The sequence below is a fragment of the Salvelinus alpinus genome, chromosome 33, assembly GCF_045679555.1.
Source record: "Salvelinus alpinus chromosome 33, SLU_Salpinus.1, whole genome shotgun sequence".
Lineage (NCBI taxonomy): Eukaryota > Metazoa > Chordata > Actinopteri > Salmoniformes > Salmonidae > Salvelinus > Salvelinus alpinus.
The window spans coordinates 17,787,674-17,801,021 of NC_092118.1; the positions used below are offsets into that span (position 1 = coordinate 17,787,674).

General features: G+C 43.1%; 2 protein-coding genes across 2 annotated transcripts in view; one reads left to right on the top strand and one right to left on the bottom strand.

Moving 5' to 3' along the window:
- The window catches only part of LOC139562948 (F-actin-monooxygenase mical2b-like), a 56,363-nt gene extending 49,561 nt beyond the window's left edge, over positions 1–6,802 (bottom strand). The window contains exon 1 of the mRNA XM_071381142.1: positions 6,631–6,802. The gene's annotated coding sequence lies outside the window, so the exon portion shown is untranslated. The remainder of the gene's footprint in view (positions 1–6,630) is intronic.
- Positions 6,803–8,193: 1,391 nt separating this feature from the next.
- On the top strand, positions 8,194–13,233 carry LOC139563301 (dickkopf-related protein 3-like). Its single transcript, XM_071381873.1, has 7 exons — positions 8,194–8,586; positions 8,937–9,062; positions 9,256–9,336; positions 10,758–10,850; positions 11,617–11,788; positions 12,210–12,366; positions 12,541–13,233. Exons 1-7 carry the CDS (start codon positions 8,323–8,325, stop codon positions 12,626–12,628), a joined length of 981 nt encoding a protein of 326 aa, XP_071237974.1. The 5' UTR covers positions 8,194–8,322; the 3' UTR covers positions 12,629–13,233.
- The last annotated feature ends 115 nt before the right edge of the window (positions 13,234–13,348 follow it).

Consider the following 13,348-nt stretch of genomic DNA (forward strand, 5'->3'; position numbering starts at 1 on the left):
AGCTCAGAGGTGAGTACAGTGGAGGTAGGAAGAAAACAGAGACACACAGTTGTACGATCTTAATTTGAGCCAGTTTGCTACAGCAGGGAAAGTATCCTGCAGCAACAGGAAATGTGAATCATTATGTGGATGTGGGCTGGTGTGGCTAATGGTGTGGCTAAAATGCCAGGGCTGAATTTTTGTCCCAGTCCCCCCCTGAAGCCTCGACACAACCACTAATTACAAACTTAGAAGATGAAACTGGCTGCTGGCAGCATTACCATCTAAGTCAATTTTGACAAAATTACAAGAACAACAGGTTCATGCTGAGATTGGGAAACTCCCTTAGGGGGGCAATTTCAGATATTTTGGCAACACACTAACTCTTGAGTTTTAACAACATTTGGGAATTTTCATGCAAACACATTAAAACGTATTAAATCAGCGTGGATTTGATCTTTACACACCCACCCCCTCAATTAGACTAACTGTGACGTCTAGAGAGAGACCATAAACCTTCAGCATCTTTACATCTCTACATTCACTACTGATATAAAACCTTGTGATCTTTCTAGAAATCTGCTTTTGGGGAGAGCAAGTCAAACCTGATGATTTATTGTTATTCCAGATACCATAGGTATGGTGATAAAAACAAGAGAAGAAAAATGACAGAAGTGGACCGCTACAGATAAACCTTTGATTTATTAATGTCTGTTGTATACACTGCGCAAAAACATTGGCACTGAAGTAATCACATTTGTTTATGTTGTATAGTCTTGGGAAAAGGTTCCATATAGAACCAAAAAGGGTTCTATCGCTTGCTTCTTATATGGAACACCTAAAAGTTATATACAGTAGACCAAAGAACATTTTTGTTCTAAGAGTATACTCCCATGGCTAACAGCAAGTGTATAAATCTTACTGAACAATATTAGTTTTACTGTTCCTTAACTTCAGTTGCTTTATAGCACAAGAAATACTAACAAGATTGAAAATTCCTGAGGAAATTCCAGCAAGAAAGGAGAAAAGTATTGCGTTTTTTGTTTCAGTGTGCAATATTTATCGAATCCAGGGAGAACAGAGTACTTGAATCACACATGGACAACCAATACCTGAGACAGATTCAGAGACAGACATGTAGTGTATTGAGATGTTGACACATACTTTATCAGTAAGGTAGTGAATCACAGAGTAATAAAGCAGGACTTTAAGTCTTACAGCAGTGTGAGGAAGAGCGTGCCATGTTTTCAACCGGCACAGGATGCACAGGAAATTATTGCTCATTCAAGAGGGGGCGGAAAATGACATGACTGTATGATTGGTGCTGCTTTCTCAAAATGTCCTTACTGAGTCACAGCTGCTCTCTCATGGCCAGATACTCACAGTGTGTCACGATCGTCTTGATATGAGTGAGAGGACCAAGGCGCAGCATGATATGAATACATCTTCTTTTTATTATATAGAAGACGGAACACGAAACACTTATTCAAACTAAAAAAAACAACAAACGACCGTGAAACTACAAACGCAAGTGCACACACAAACTACTTACGTTCGACATAGACTAGACATATACAATGACCCACAACAGCTAAAGCCTATGGCTGTCTTAAATATGGCTCCCAATCAGAGACAACAGTAACCAGCTGTCTCTAATTGGGAACCCATTCAGGCAACCATAGACTTTCCTAGACAACTACACACAACACTAAACCATCTATACTCCTTAACCCTCTAAACCATACAACCCCCTAGACAATACAAAAACACATACTTCATGATGTCACACCCTGACCTGACTAAAATAATAATGAACACAAAGATAACTAAGGCCAGGGTGTGACATAACCCCCCCCTTAAGGTGCGAACTCCGGGCGCACCAGCATCAAGTCTAGGGGAGGGTCTGGGTGGGCGTCTGTCCACGGTGGCGGCTCTGGCACTGGTCGTGGTCCCCACCCCACCATAGTCACTACCCGCTTACTTAACCCCACTGGAATAAGGGGCAGCACCGGACTAAGTGGCAGCACCGGACTAAGGGGCAGCACCGTACTAAGGGGCAGCACCAGGATAAGGGGCAGCACCAGGATAAGGGGCAGCACCAGGATAAGGGGCAGCACCAGGATAAGGGGCAGCACCAGGATAAGGGGCAGCACCAGGATAAGGGGCAGCACCGTACTGAATGGCGGATCCTGGCTGGCTGGCTCTGGCGGATCCTGGCTGGACGGCTCTGGCGGATCCTGGCTGGACGGCTCTGGCGGATCCTGGCTGGACGGCTCTGGCGGATCCTGGCTGGACGGCTCTGGCGGATCCTGGCTGGACGGCTCATGACTGGCTGACGGATCTGGCTGCTCATGGCTGGCTGACGGATCTGGCTGCTCATGGCTGGCTGACGGATCTGGCTGCTCATGGCTGGCTGACGGATCTGGCTGCTCATGGCTGGCTGACGGATCTGGCTGCTCATGGCTGGCTGACGGATCTGGCTGCTCATGGCTGGCTGACGGCTCTGGCAGATCCTGTCTGGTTGGCGGCTCTGGCAGATCCTGTCTGGTTGGCGGCTCTGGCAGATCCTGTCTGGTTGGCGGCTCTGGCAGATCCTGACTGACGAATGGCTCTAGCGGCTCCTGACTGACTAACGGCTCTGACGGCTCGGGACAGACGGGCGGCTCTAATGGCTTGGGACAGACGGATGGCTCAGACGGCGCTGGGGAGACGGATGGCTCAGATGGCGCTGGGGAGACGGATGGCTCAGATGGCGCTGGGGAGACGGATGGCTCAGATGGCGCTGGGGAGACGGATGGCTCAGATGGCACTGGGCAGACGGATGGCTCTGGCCGGATGAGGCGCACTGTAGGCCTGGTGCGTGGTGCCGGAACTGGAGTCACAGGGCTAAGGACACGCACCTTCAGGCTAGTGCGGGGAGAAGGAACAGGGCATACTGGACCCTGGGAGCGCACATTAGGCCTAGTGCGTGGTGCCGGAACTGGTGGTACCGGACTGGGGACACGCATCTCAGGGCTAGTGCGGGGAGCAGCAACAGGACGCACAGGACTCTGGGGACACACAGGAGGCTTGGTGCGTAGTTTAGGCACTGGTGGTAAAGGGCTGGAGACACGCACCATAGGACTAGTGCGTGGAGGAGGCACTGGTGGTACTGGACTGGGGCGGGGAGGTGGCGCCGGAAATACCGGACCGTGCAGGCGTACTGGTTCCCTTGAACACCGAGCCTGCCCAACCTTACCTGGTTGAATGCTCCCCGTCGCCCGACCAGTGCGGGGAGGTGGAATAACCCGCACCGGGCTATGTAGGCGAACCGGGGACACCATGCGTAAGGCTGGTGCCATGAAAGCCGGCCCGAGGAGACGTACTGGTGGCCAGATATGTAGGGCCGGCTTCATGACATCCGGCTCAATGCCCAATCTAGCCCTACCAGTGCGGGGAGGTGGAATAACCCGCACCGGGCTATGAACACGTACAGGAGACACCGTGCGCTCTATTGCGTAACACGGTGTCCGCCCGTACTCCCGCTCTCCACTGTTAGCCTGGGAAGTGGGCGCAGGTCTTGTAATAAATATCATTTATTATAACACAAGCATATTTGCTATTACATTGTTATAACTAACTTCTTTCCAAACAGGGTTTCTCACAAACTAATAAGCAGATACTGAGACCCACACACACCCAGAGACAGATGGCTGACACAGGCCTTTTCATAAAGAATGATAAGAAAAGGGTGCCTGGTACTGCATATCACAGAAACTGAGACACACACATACCCAAGGACAGAGGGCTGACGCAAACCTTTCATAAACACTGATAAGACAGGAACATCTACGCACACACAAAATCTCCTCTTCAGTCTGAACATTTTACAGAGACACACAGAAATGTCAAAATAGGAACATCTATGCACACACCTAATCTCCTGTTTTAGCTGAACATTTCTGAAGACAAAGAAATCTACTCAGAGCCAATGAGACAGTGATACTAGCCTGAAGGGGACCTCGCACAACTCATCAGGACCAACCAGAGGACAAGAACTTCCAGACTCAACCTACTTTCTATCTTTGTATAAAATGTATATGCACTCTGTTATCTGGGCTTCTTTCGGAGAGTTCCATTTGAGCTTGATGAAAAGGGTCCGTGCACGCTATTTCAGATATCTTTACCTCTGAATAAATTGCTTTTAATTAAACCTTATCCACCCTGTCCAGAGTCTCTACTTCGTCTCAGTTCTCCAGTAAACTTGTGATATCAACAGTCTCCTACCTGCCCTCGGCCCACTACCTCTTGGCCCACTACCTCTTAGCCACCCCCCAAGAAATTTTTGGGTAGTACTCGCGGGCTTCCAGCCTTGCCTCCGTGCTGCCTCCTCATATCGCCTCCTCTCGGCTTTCGCTGCCTCCAGCTCTTCACGAGGGAGGCGATATTCTCCCGGTTGTGCCCAAGGTCCCTTTCCATCTAATATCTCCTCCCATGTCCATGAATCCTTGATGCCTTGATCCTGTTGCCGCTTGTCATGCTGCTTGATCCGGGTTTGGTGGGTCATTCTGTCACGATCATCTTGATATGAGTGAGAGGACCAAGGCGCAGCATGATATGAATACATCTTCTTTTTATTATATAGAAGACGGAACACGAAACACTTATTCAAACTAAAAAAAACAACAAACGACCGTGAAACTACAAACGCAAGTGCACACACAAACTACTTACGTTCGACATAGACTAGACATATACAATGACCCACAACAGCTAAAGCCTATGGCTGTCTTAAATATGGCTCCCAATCAGAGACAACAGTAACCAGCTGTCTCTAATTGGGAACCCATTCAGGCAACCATAGACTTTCCTAGACAACTACACACAACACTAAACCATCTATACTCCTTAACCCTCTAAACCATACAACCCCCTAGACAATACAAAAACACATACTTCATGATGTCACACCCTGACCTGACTAAAATAATAATGAACACAAAGATAACTAAGGCCAGGGTGTGACACAGTGGCCTGTTTTCTAGAGTGACTTTGAGATAAACATAATCAGACAGATTCCCCCACATACTGTAGGTACACTTTCAAGAGTACCAAAATGAAAATGGACAATTCCATCCAGATTTCAGTCATCTAAAATGTGTGCTTATAACAGATTATATACTGTATCTAAATACCTTACAGATGTCTCTGAAACGGATCTGTGATCATCTGACCATGTGTGCTGTAACTAATGTGCCTCACCTGGGACAAAGAAAAATATAGCCTACTGTACAGTATTATTTAAAGCCACAAGTTCAAACTCAAAATCAAACACAGGGTAGTGAGTAAGCTTAGAACTTCCCATAATTCTTATGAAAGGGGAACATTAATTCATCTGACAGAAACAGCAGCGCTAAAGCAGACAGACAGTGTCACAATTCCTCTCCCTGTGTATTTGTGCCCACATTCGCACTGGCTTGTGCAGACAGTAATATCTGTTGATATAAATACAACATAATGGAGCCTTTACAATATACTATGATTAAGAAAACAATCAAATAATAATATAGTTTTCCTTAGATAAAAGGGTGATGAACCCTCAAAAAATGACTGTTTAATCATTGTCTTTCTCTTAATGTAACTCAATGTAAAGAAAATACCATGCTAGGTGGAAGCCTATACCATACCAAGCCTATACCAAGGAATACCTAGGATAGGATAAAGTAATCCTTCTGACCCCCCCCCCCCCCCTTAAAAGATTTAGATGCACTATTGTAAAGTGGTTGTTCCACTGGATGTCATAAGGTGAATGCACCAATTTGTAAGTCGCTCTGGATAAGAGCGTCTGCTAAATGACTTAAATGTAATGTTAAATGTAAAAATTGTAAAACTCAGCCAGATACATCAAGAATAAAGGCATAGCCTGCCAGAGAACCTGAGGGGGGTCGAAACTGAACATATTTAAAAGAGATCTTAATACACACCTTTTTAGCTTTGCTTTTCCTTGGGGTGCTTTTTTAGTCTTTCAGTTTGTATTGTTATTCTTTAGTTTTTTTATCCTTTTATGTTTGTTGTGTACTAAATATGTCTGTACTTATTTTCATTGTTTTTTATTTATGTTTTTTCCTGTGAAGCACATTGTGTGGCATTCATGTCTGAAATGTGTCATATAAATAAATCTTGATTTCAATTGATAAATGAATCCAAAATAATGTAACTCAATGTAACTTTAAAGAAAATACCATGCCATGGTAGTAGCCCATAACATTGTAAAACTCAGCCAGAAACATCAAGTATAAAAGGCTTTTAAACCTGGATTATGGTGGAGACACATCATTATTATAATGGTTGAACACACAGAGCTATTTTATCAGAGTATGGAGACAAATCAGATGTTTTATTATCCAGTTCAGACACACAGGCTCTTACTGTATGTACGGGAATCTGTATCTAATCCTATCAGAATGAATGTATTTAAATACTAAAGCAAAGAACATGTACAAATCCCACAGTGGAGAAACGAAATAAATTCCTCAAATAAGATTCGATTTTACAACCTTGAATGAACTATGTCACAGTGTTCAGACTCAACTGTCATGTTGCTCAATTGCCTAGACATCTGTCTAGCGGTCACTGATTTGTGAAACATGCGTAATTGGAAGTGTGACTTACCTTAGTTTACAGAGGAGAAAAAATAAATCAACTGGCCCAGTCTTCGCAGTTGATTGAAGAGGTATATTCAAAACCGCAATGACCGGTCAGAGAAAATGTATCTAATAGAATTTGCGCTGGCTATATGTGTCGGTGTGTCTCTTCCAGTCACTCATTCTAAACTACTACTGGGCTAAATTACTGTCTCACTCTGTCTCACCACCACAGTACCTCCCGTCTATTGCATGAGGGCGGTGCAGGAGATTACAAGACCCAATGGTAACTTCTGATACACCGTGCTCGAAATTTAAATTATAAAGGCTTCATTACAACTGTAGACACAAATAGTTTTCATGTAGCCACAGTGCAAAAAATTACAGCATAGATAGTTGTATACTCTATTTTATGGAGAATAAAGCTGGATTTAAGTTTAATGGGTATTTTGCTAATTAAGCAACAAAAAAATGTACCAAATGGAATATCGGCATATAGTCTAAATAATGATGTATATCATTGTAATAATTCTAATACAGCAAGTGATTGAGGCACGTGCACAGGCTCTAGCACAAACATATATCCAGCTGTTCAGTGTCCAGTATAATGTTTCAAGAACAAACAAACAAAACAAACAACTTGCGTCAAATTACGCAAAATTAATTGATCCATAATAGGCTACATTTGGCATTTACGCAGTGAGTAAACATGGACTTCTTTAAATTATTGACTGTTTCTTCCATTACATAAAACGACACGTTACGACACGTTCAGATGATGGCGATGACATGGTCAGTTAATCACCGTGACACCAAGGAGTGACATCTCTTAAAAACCTGGTCTCAGACTAGACGTAACATAGTAAAGATAAATCCTGGACACTCACATTAGTATAATATGTTATGTTTGCTATGGTTACTCACATTAGTATAATATGTTATGTTTGCTATGGTTACATAAGATGGTTACTTAGTCGGGTGGTTGCTCGGGGTGGTGGGTGGGTGTTTAATCCATATGTCTAGCAATTTTGGTTTCATAGCCATAAACCTATAAACTAGGCTACTCCACAGTGGTTTAGCCTAGGCTACTGAAAATATATTCCATGCAAATGAGGCCATCTAGTGGTAAATGGGCGAAAACATGCGACAGAGCCATATTATGCGTCCACGTTTACGCACAGTCACAGCAGACTATATTACTGTGTAGCCTAGCTATCACAACTTTAATACATTATAACTAGGTCTACTAATTGTGAAATATAATAACACGTGAATTATAAACTTCTAATTGAAGAGTAACAATAAAGAGTCGTCGCCAACATTACACAGATCTCATTACATAGATGTTCCAACGTTAACCCGGGCTCTAGCCAAGTCTGCTCATTGCTCAAAGACGAGCAGTCAGCCCATTGCGGTGTGCCACCATCCCTCCTTCATTGGCGGCATCCTCCCACAGCCTGCTGCGTGCTGAGGTTGGCCCAGAATAGGTTCGTCACTGGCGTCACTATGAAAGGTAAGAGTATCGAAAACGTATCACCATGGCTTGCACCTGTCAATTAGGCTATAGCCTACAGTGGTCGCATAACTTGGGACAAAATAAACTACAACTTTCTCAAAATATAAATACATGCATAAGGCAATATTATAGTCTATCCTCCCCCCTCTCTTCGGACAGAGTGACCCAGCAGCAGCAGCATCACCGCACACACCCAGTGCGCAGATGGGACGTCCAAAGAACCTAATTCATTCTGATGCCTTTTTGCGCAGCAGCAAGGATATTGTATTTCTCTCTTCTAACTCTTCTCTTCTAACGTCTATCCATGGCATCCTCCTTCCTGAATCTGCCAGGCCCGTGGATTTGGACATCAACCAGATCCTTGAGGATAATTTGGCACAAGGACACACGACATTAAACGACACGTTTGAGGAGGTAGAGCAACTGAAGGAGGACACGCATAATAAACTGGAGGATGCGGTGCACCAGGTCGGTTAATGGTTAGGTCTACTCAGATGTATATTTGCAGAGCGTTGATAAAAAATAAATGAACCTATTATGTCCCATAGCACCCCTTTCATTTGTATGACTTTTACTGCTATGTAAAATGCAACAGTTAATAGCGCAGTACACTCTTATTATATCATTTTAGTTGATCTGAAACTTTTCTGTTAAAGTAACCACAAGTTTAACTTGAGACATAAATCTTTATTAGACTAATAAAAACAGTTGCCCATGTGGGTTGAGATGAGTCGAAGTCAATCTTAACATGCACATTGTGTAAAAAAACCAGTGGTGACCTCAAGGCAACATTGATCTTTTGCGTCAAACCTCTTTAGATGGACAATGAGAGTGCAAAGTCCAGCTTGCATCCCAATAACCTTCCCTCAAATTACCACAACAAAAGCACTTCTGAGAGTGTGGTTGAAACTCAATCCATCCACACCATAGAGATAGTACACAAGGTACTGTAGTAGTCACATGCAAATGTATTTTTGTACTGTATTTCATTCAAAACTAGGATGCTGAAATGCTATTATGAATTGTAATACTGTATAGTAGTAGTATTTTGACATCCCACATTTGTTATGAAGACTGAAAGCAAAATTGCAGAAATCCTACAGAAGTGATCCTAACTGGAAATGTGTCTCTCTTTAGGAGACAGACAACAGAACAGGAGAGACCCACATCACCAGAACAGTTATCCAGTCCAGTGGCAAGGAAAATAATATTAATCATGTGAGTCAAAAACAATCTTTGGAATTTCCCTCCATCATGATTTACAACAGATTTTTTTTTAAACATATATTATCCACAATATCTTGAACACTATAACTCTAACTGGTGTTTTGTGTTTAATAAAGACAGTGGGCATAAGATGAATACAATTCCATCCTTAATGCAAGTCACAATTCATGAAAGATTTAACAAGTCATCGGCTGTGTTTCCTCTTTCTGTGCTGTTCTGCATGCGGCCACAACTGCTGTCATGTTTGGGAATCTCATTTCTCTTTCCCCATGCCCTGTACGCCTCTCCAGTCTCGCAGAGTTGCAAAGAAAAAGCCATATCTCAGACTGGCCAATAAAATGAAAAGATTAAGATGGGCAGAAGAACAGACACTGGACAGAGGAACTCTGCCTAGAAGGCCAGCATCCCGGAGTTGCCTCTTCACTGTTGACGTTGAGACTGGTGTTTTGCGGGTACTATTTCATGAAGCTACCAGTTGAGGACTTGTGAGGCATCTGTTTCTCAAACTAGACACTCTAATATACTTGTCCTCTTGCTCAGTTGTGCACCGGGGCCTCCCACTCCTCTTTCTATTCTGGTTAGAGACAGTTTGCGCTGTTCTGTGAAGGGAGTAGTACACAGCGCTGTATGAGATCTTCAGTTTCTTGGCAATTTCTCACATGGAATAGCCTTCATTTCTCAGAACAAGAATAGACTGATGAGTTTCAGAAGAAAGTTCTTTGTTTCTGGCCATTCTGAGCCTGTAATCGAACCCACAAATGCTTATGCTCCAGATACTCAACTAGTCTAAAGAAGGCCAGTTTTATTGCTTCTTTAATCAGAACAACAGTTTTCAGCTGTGCTAACATAGTTGCAAAAGGGTTTTCTAATGATCAATTAGCCTTTTAAAATTATAAACTTGGATTAGCTAATACAACGTGCCATTGGAACACAGGAGTGATGGTTGCTGATAATGGGCCTCCGTATGCCTATCTAATTATTACATTAAAAATCAGCCGTTTCTAGCTACAATAGTCATTTACAGCATTAACAATGTCTATACTGTATTTCTGATCAATTTTATGTTATTTTATTGGATGAAAAATGTGCTTTTCTTTCAAAAACAAGTACATTTCTAAGTGACCCCAAACTTTTGAACGGTAGTGTAAATATTGGAAGAGATCGTCAACAACGTATCACATCCTCAAAAATGTACTTTGAAGTTATTTTAAAGTAACTTTTGTAAAGAAGTTTGCAATAGTACATGGCTACAACCTCTGAATTTCTCTTCAAGTCTACCATGTTTGATTTAGCCAATTTTTCCAGTACAATCTGTTTTCTAGTGCAAAACTCTGGATTGTGGGCGGCTTTGGTACCATATTTATCTGTGAAGGAGGGTGTGTCTTGAATGTCTCCTCTTCCCCTCCTCACAGGAGTGTATGATTGATGAGGACTGTGAAAAGGGGAAATATTGCCGGTATGAGACGCACCGATCCAAGTGTCTAACCTGCAAAGCCCTCGATGTGGTAGGTCCATTTCATGGTTACTAACAGTGTCACACACATTTTACACACCCTGACACTGAACCCATCTAGAATGTATTCATGCAGACCTATATTTCCCAGGGGACTTTGACTCCTTCCTAGTTCCTATTACGTACTACTTCAGACCTTCTCCAGTTTTTGTAACAGTGCTTTAGTGCGCACGTGCACACACACAGCAATCACAGAGCAGCAGATTGCTTAAACAATATGATGCAGCTGCTTCTGCATTGTTACTGCATTGCAGTGTTGCCACAAGTGTAACTGGAGTGTTTCATGACGGAGAGCTTCTCTCCTCTTGGCTGCGCATCAAAGCATGTGTCTGATTGAATAAGAGCTCCACCTCTCTCCCCCTCTCTCAGAGGACAAAGAGATGAGCAGGATGAGAGGTAATGAGAGAGCCTACTCTACAGACACAATGTAATTGAATTTAAGACCAGTGTTTTTGGCAGGGCAGAGTAGAAATCCATCCACATAATACTGTAGATACTGGCTTGCATTCAAAGTCAAAGGTACGCTGAGAATAGTTAAGGGTCTTCCAAGTTGATAAGGCCTGTGTTAATGTCCTGCACAGAAAAACAGTCATGTCAAGCAGCACACTATTAACTATTAATTAGATACCACTATTGGTTCAGCTTGCACAAGTAGCAGGAATTTGCTGCACCTAGAGAGCTTAGGAGAGTTACAAGAGACTGGTCATGCCATTCCATGACCATGGGGCTTACATGATGCCATGCATGTCATCTAACAGTTTGTCACTGTGTGTGTGTGTTCCAGCCCTGCAAAAAAGGATGAGGAGTGTTGTACAGGACAGCTGTGTGTGTGGGGCCAATGCAGCCAGAACACCACTAAGGGGGAAGCTGGCAGCATCTGCCAATACCAGAACGACTGCAGCCCAGACCTCTGCTGTGCTTTCCATAAAGGTGCAGGCCACAAGGCCACACACAGAACATAATTACTCTGCTAAATTATACACCATGAGTCATTCTACATGAAATTAACATCATCTGTGGGGAGCGAAATGGGCTCCTTTCATTTGGCTATGACTCAGCCAGATAAAAACCTACAGGGATTGCTTTGACATCCAAAAAAGGGAGGCTTCAAATTGCGATACCACAAAGCCTCTGTTCTCAATGTAATTGTCCCTAGCCAATTATGATAGTCATGAAGTCAAGTGAAGCAGGGCGCATTGAAGTTTCAGATAGTTAAGTGATCATGTGAAGGCCCATAACCTGCTTTCCCTTTCAAGCACTGTCCATGTACTGTACTCCTGTATTAAAGTTTCTGTAGTAATGTCACTTACCTTTGTCACTACCCATCTCTCTCCCCTTACCTTGTGGTCAGCTCTGCTGTTCCCTGTGTGCACGGCCAAGCCAATAGAGCGTGAGCGCTGTCATGGCTCCTACAATCACCTTATGGAGCTGCTGTCCTGGGACATAGAGGGCCAGGGACCAAGGGAACACTGCCCCTGTGCTGGGGACCTCCAGTGCCAACATCTCGGGTAAGAGTCTATATGCTGAAAACCTGCAACATTTACATTCAATTGAAATGAAGGCATAAGTCATTACATAAAAATAAAATAAAAAACACTTGGTAGACAAAAGCCATAGCGATCACTCAAAATGCTGTTGACCCAGTATGATGCTACAAATTGATTTCCTCATCTCTTTGACAGCCGAGGCTCCCTGTGTCTGAAAAGACAGAACTCGAGTGAAGAGGACCTGACAGACACACTTTATTCAGAAATTGACTATATTGTCTAGGAGTAACCATGCAGCTCAACCTTTTCAGGCCTGTAGACAATCAGAAGGGTCTCCAGTGATTTCAGCCTAGAAATTGAAGTTGCTCACACTCTCACAAGGCATTGTTTATTCAAGCCATTGCAGTTTTTCTCTATCTGCTCGAAGTTAACCAAAGCTCTAGATGTTACGTAGTGCATAACACCATGTATGTATTAGATGGAATTTACATTTTGGGTATTTCCCGATTCCTAGACGTTCACGCTGTTCAAAGGTACTGTGTATGATGACTACACTCAAATTCTGCAATAAGAGTTTGTGTTAACAAATATGTACTTAAAACATACCCCATCCTGCTCTCTCTGATGTCTCACTTATGTGCCTACCTTAAGGATGCACCGTTGAGGGCCTTTGTTCAAACACAATGCACTGTAGCTTGCTTAGTCCTGGTTTTTGTTTTAAATAGTGGTTTAAACAAGGACAGATTACATTTCTGAATATATGGAGCACTTTGACAGAATATGACAGGTCAGCTCATCATGCCCACAACTTGGTAATGGAAACTATAACCCAGACACATGCAGCTTGCACAACTTTTGCTCATAAGAAAATAAAAGGCTTTGAAAATGTAGATGTCTATTATTGAGATGTAAATATTCTTATATGTATACCATGTTCAATCCATATAAATGCAGATTTTGGTAAAGTGGGGATTCAAAGTTTTTAATTTACAATAACAGAATA

Bases quoted from the DNA above. Each gene is read 5' to 3' on its own strand.
- LOC139563301 (XM_071381873.1), top strand. From the start codon at position 8,323: ATGGGACGTCCAAAGAACCTAATTCATTCTGATGCCTTTTTGCGCAGC. The intron at 9,063-9,255 runs GTACTGTAGTAG...GTCTCTCTTTAG, and splicing joins CCATAGAGATAGTACACAAG to GAGACAGACAACAGAACAGG. The intron at 12,367-12,540 runs GTAAGAGTCTAT...TCTCTTTGACAG, and splicing joins CTCCAGTGCCAACATCTCGG to CCGAGGCTCCCTGTGTCTGA.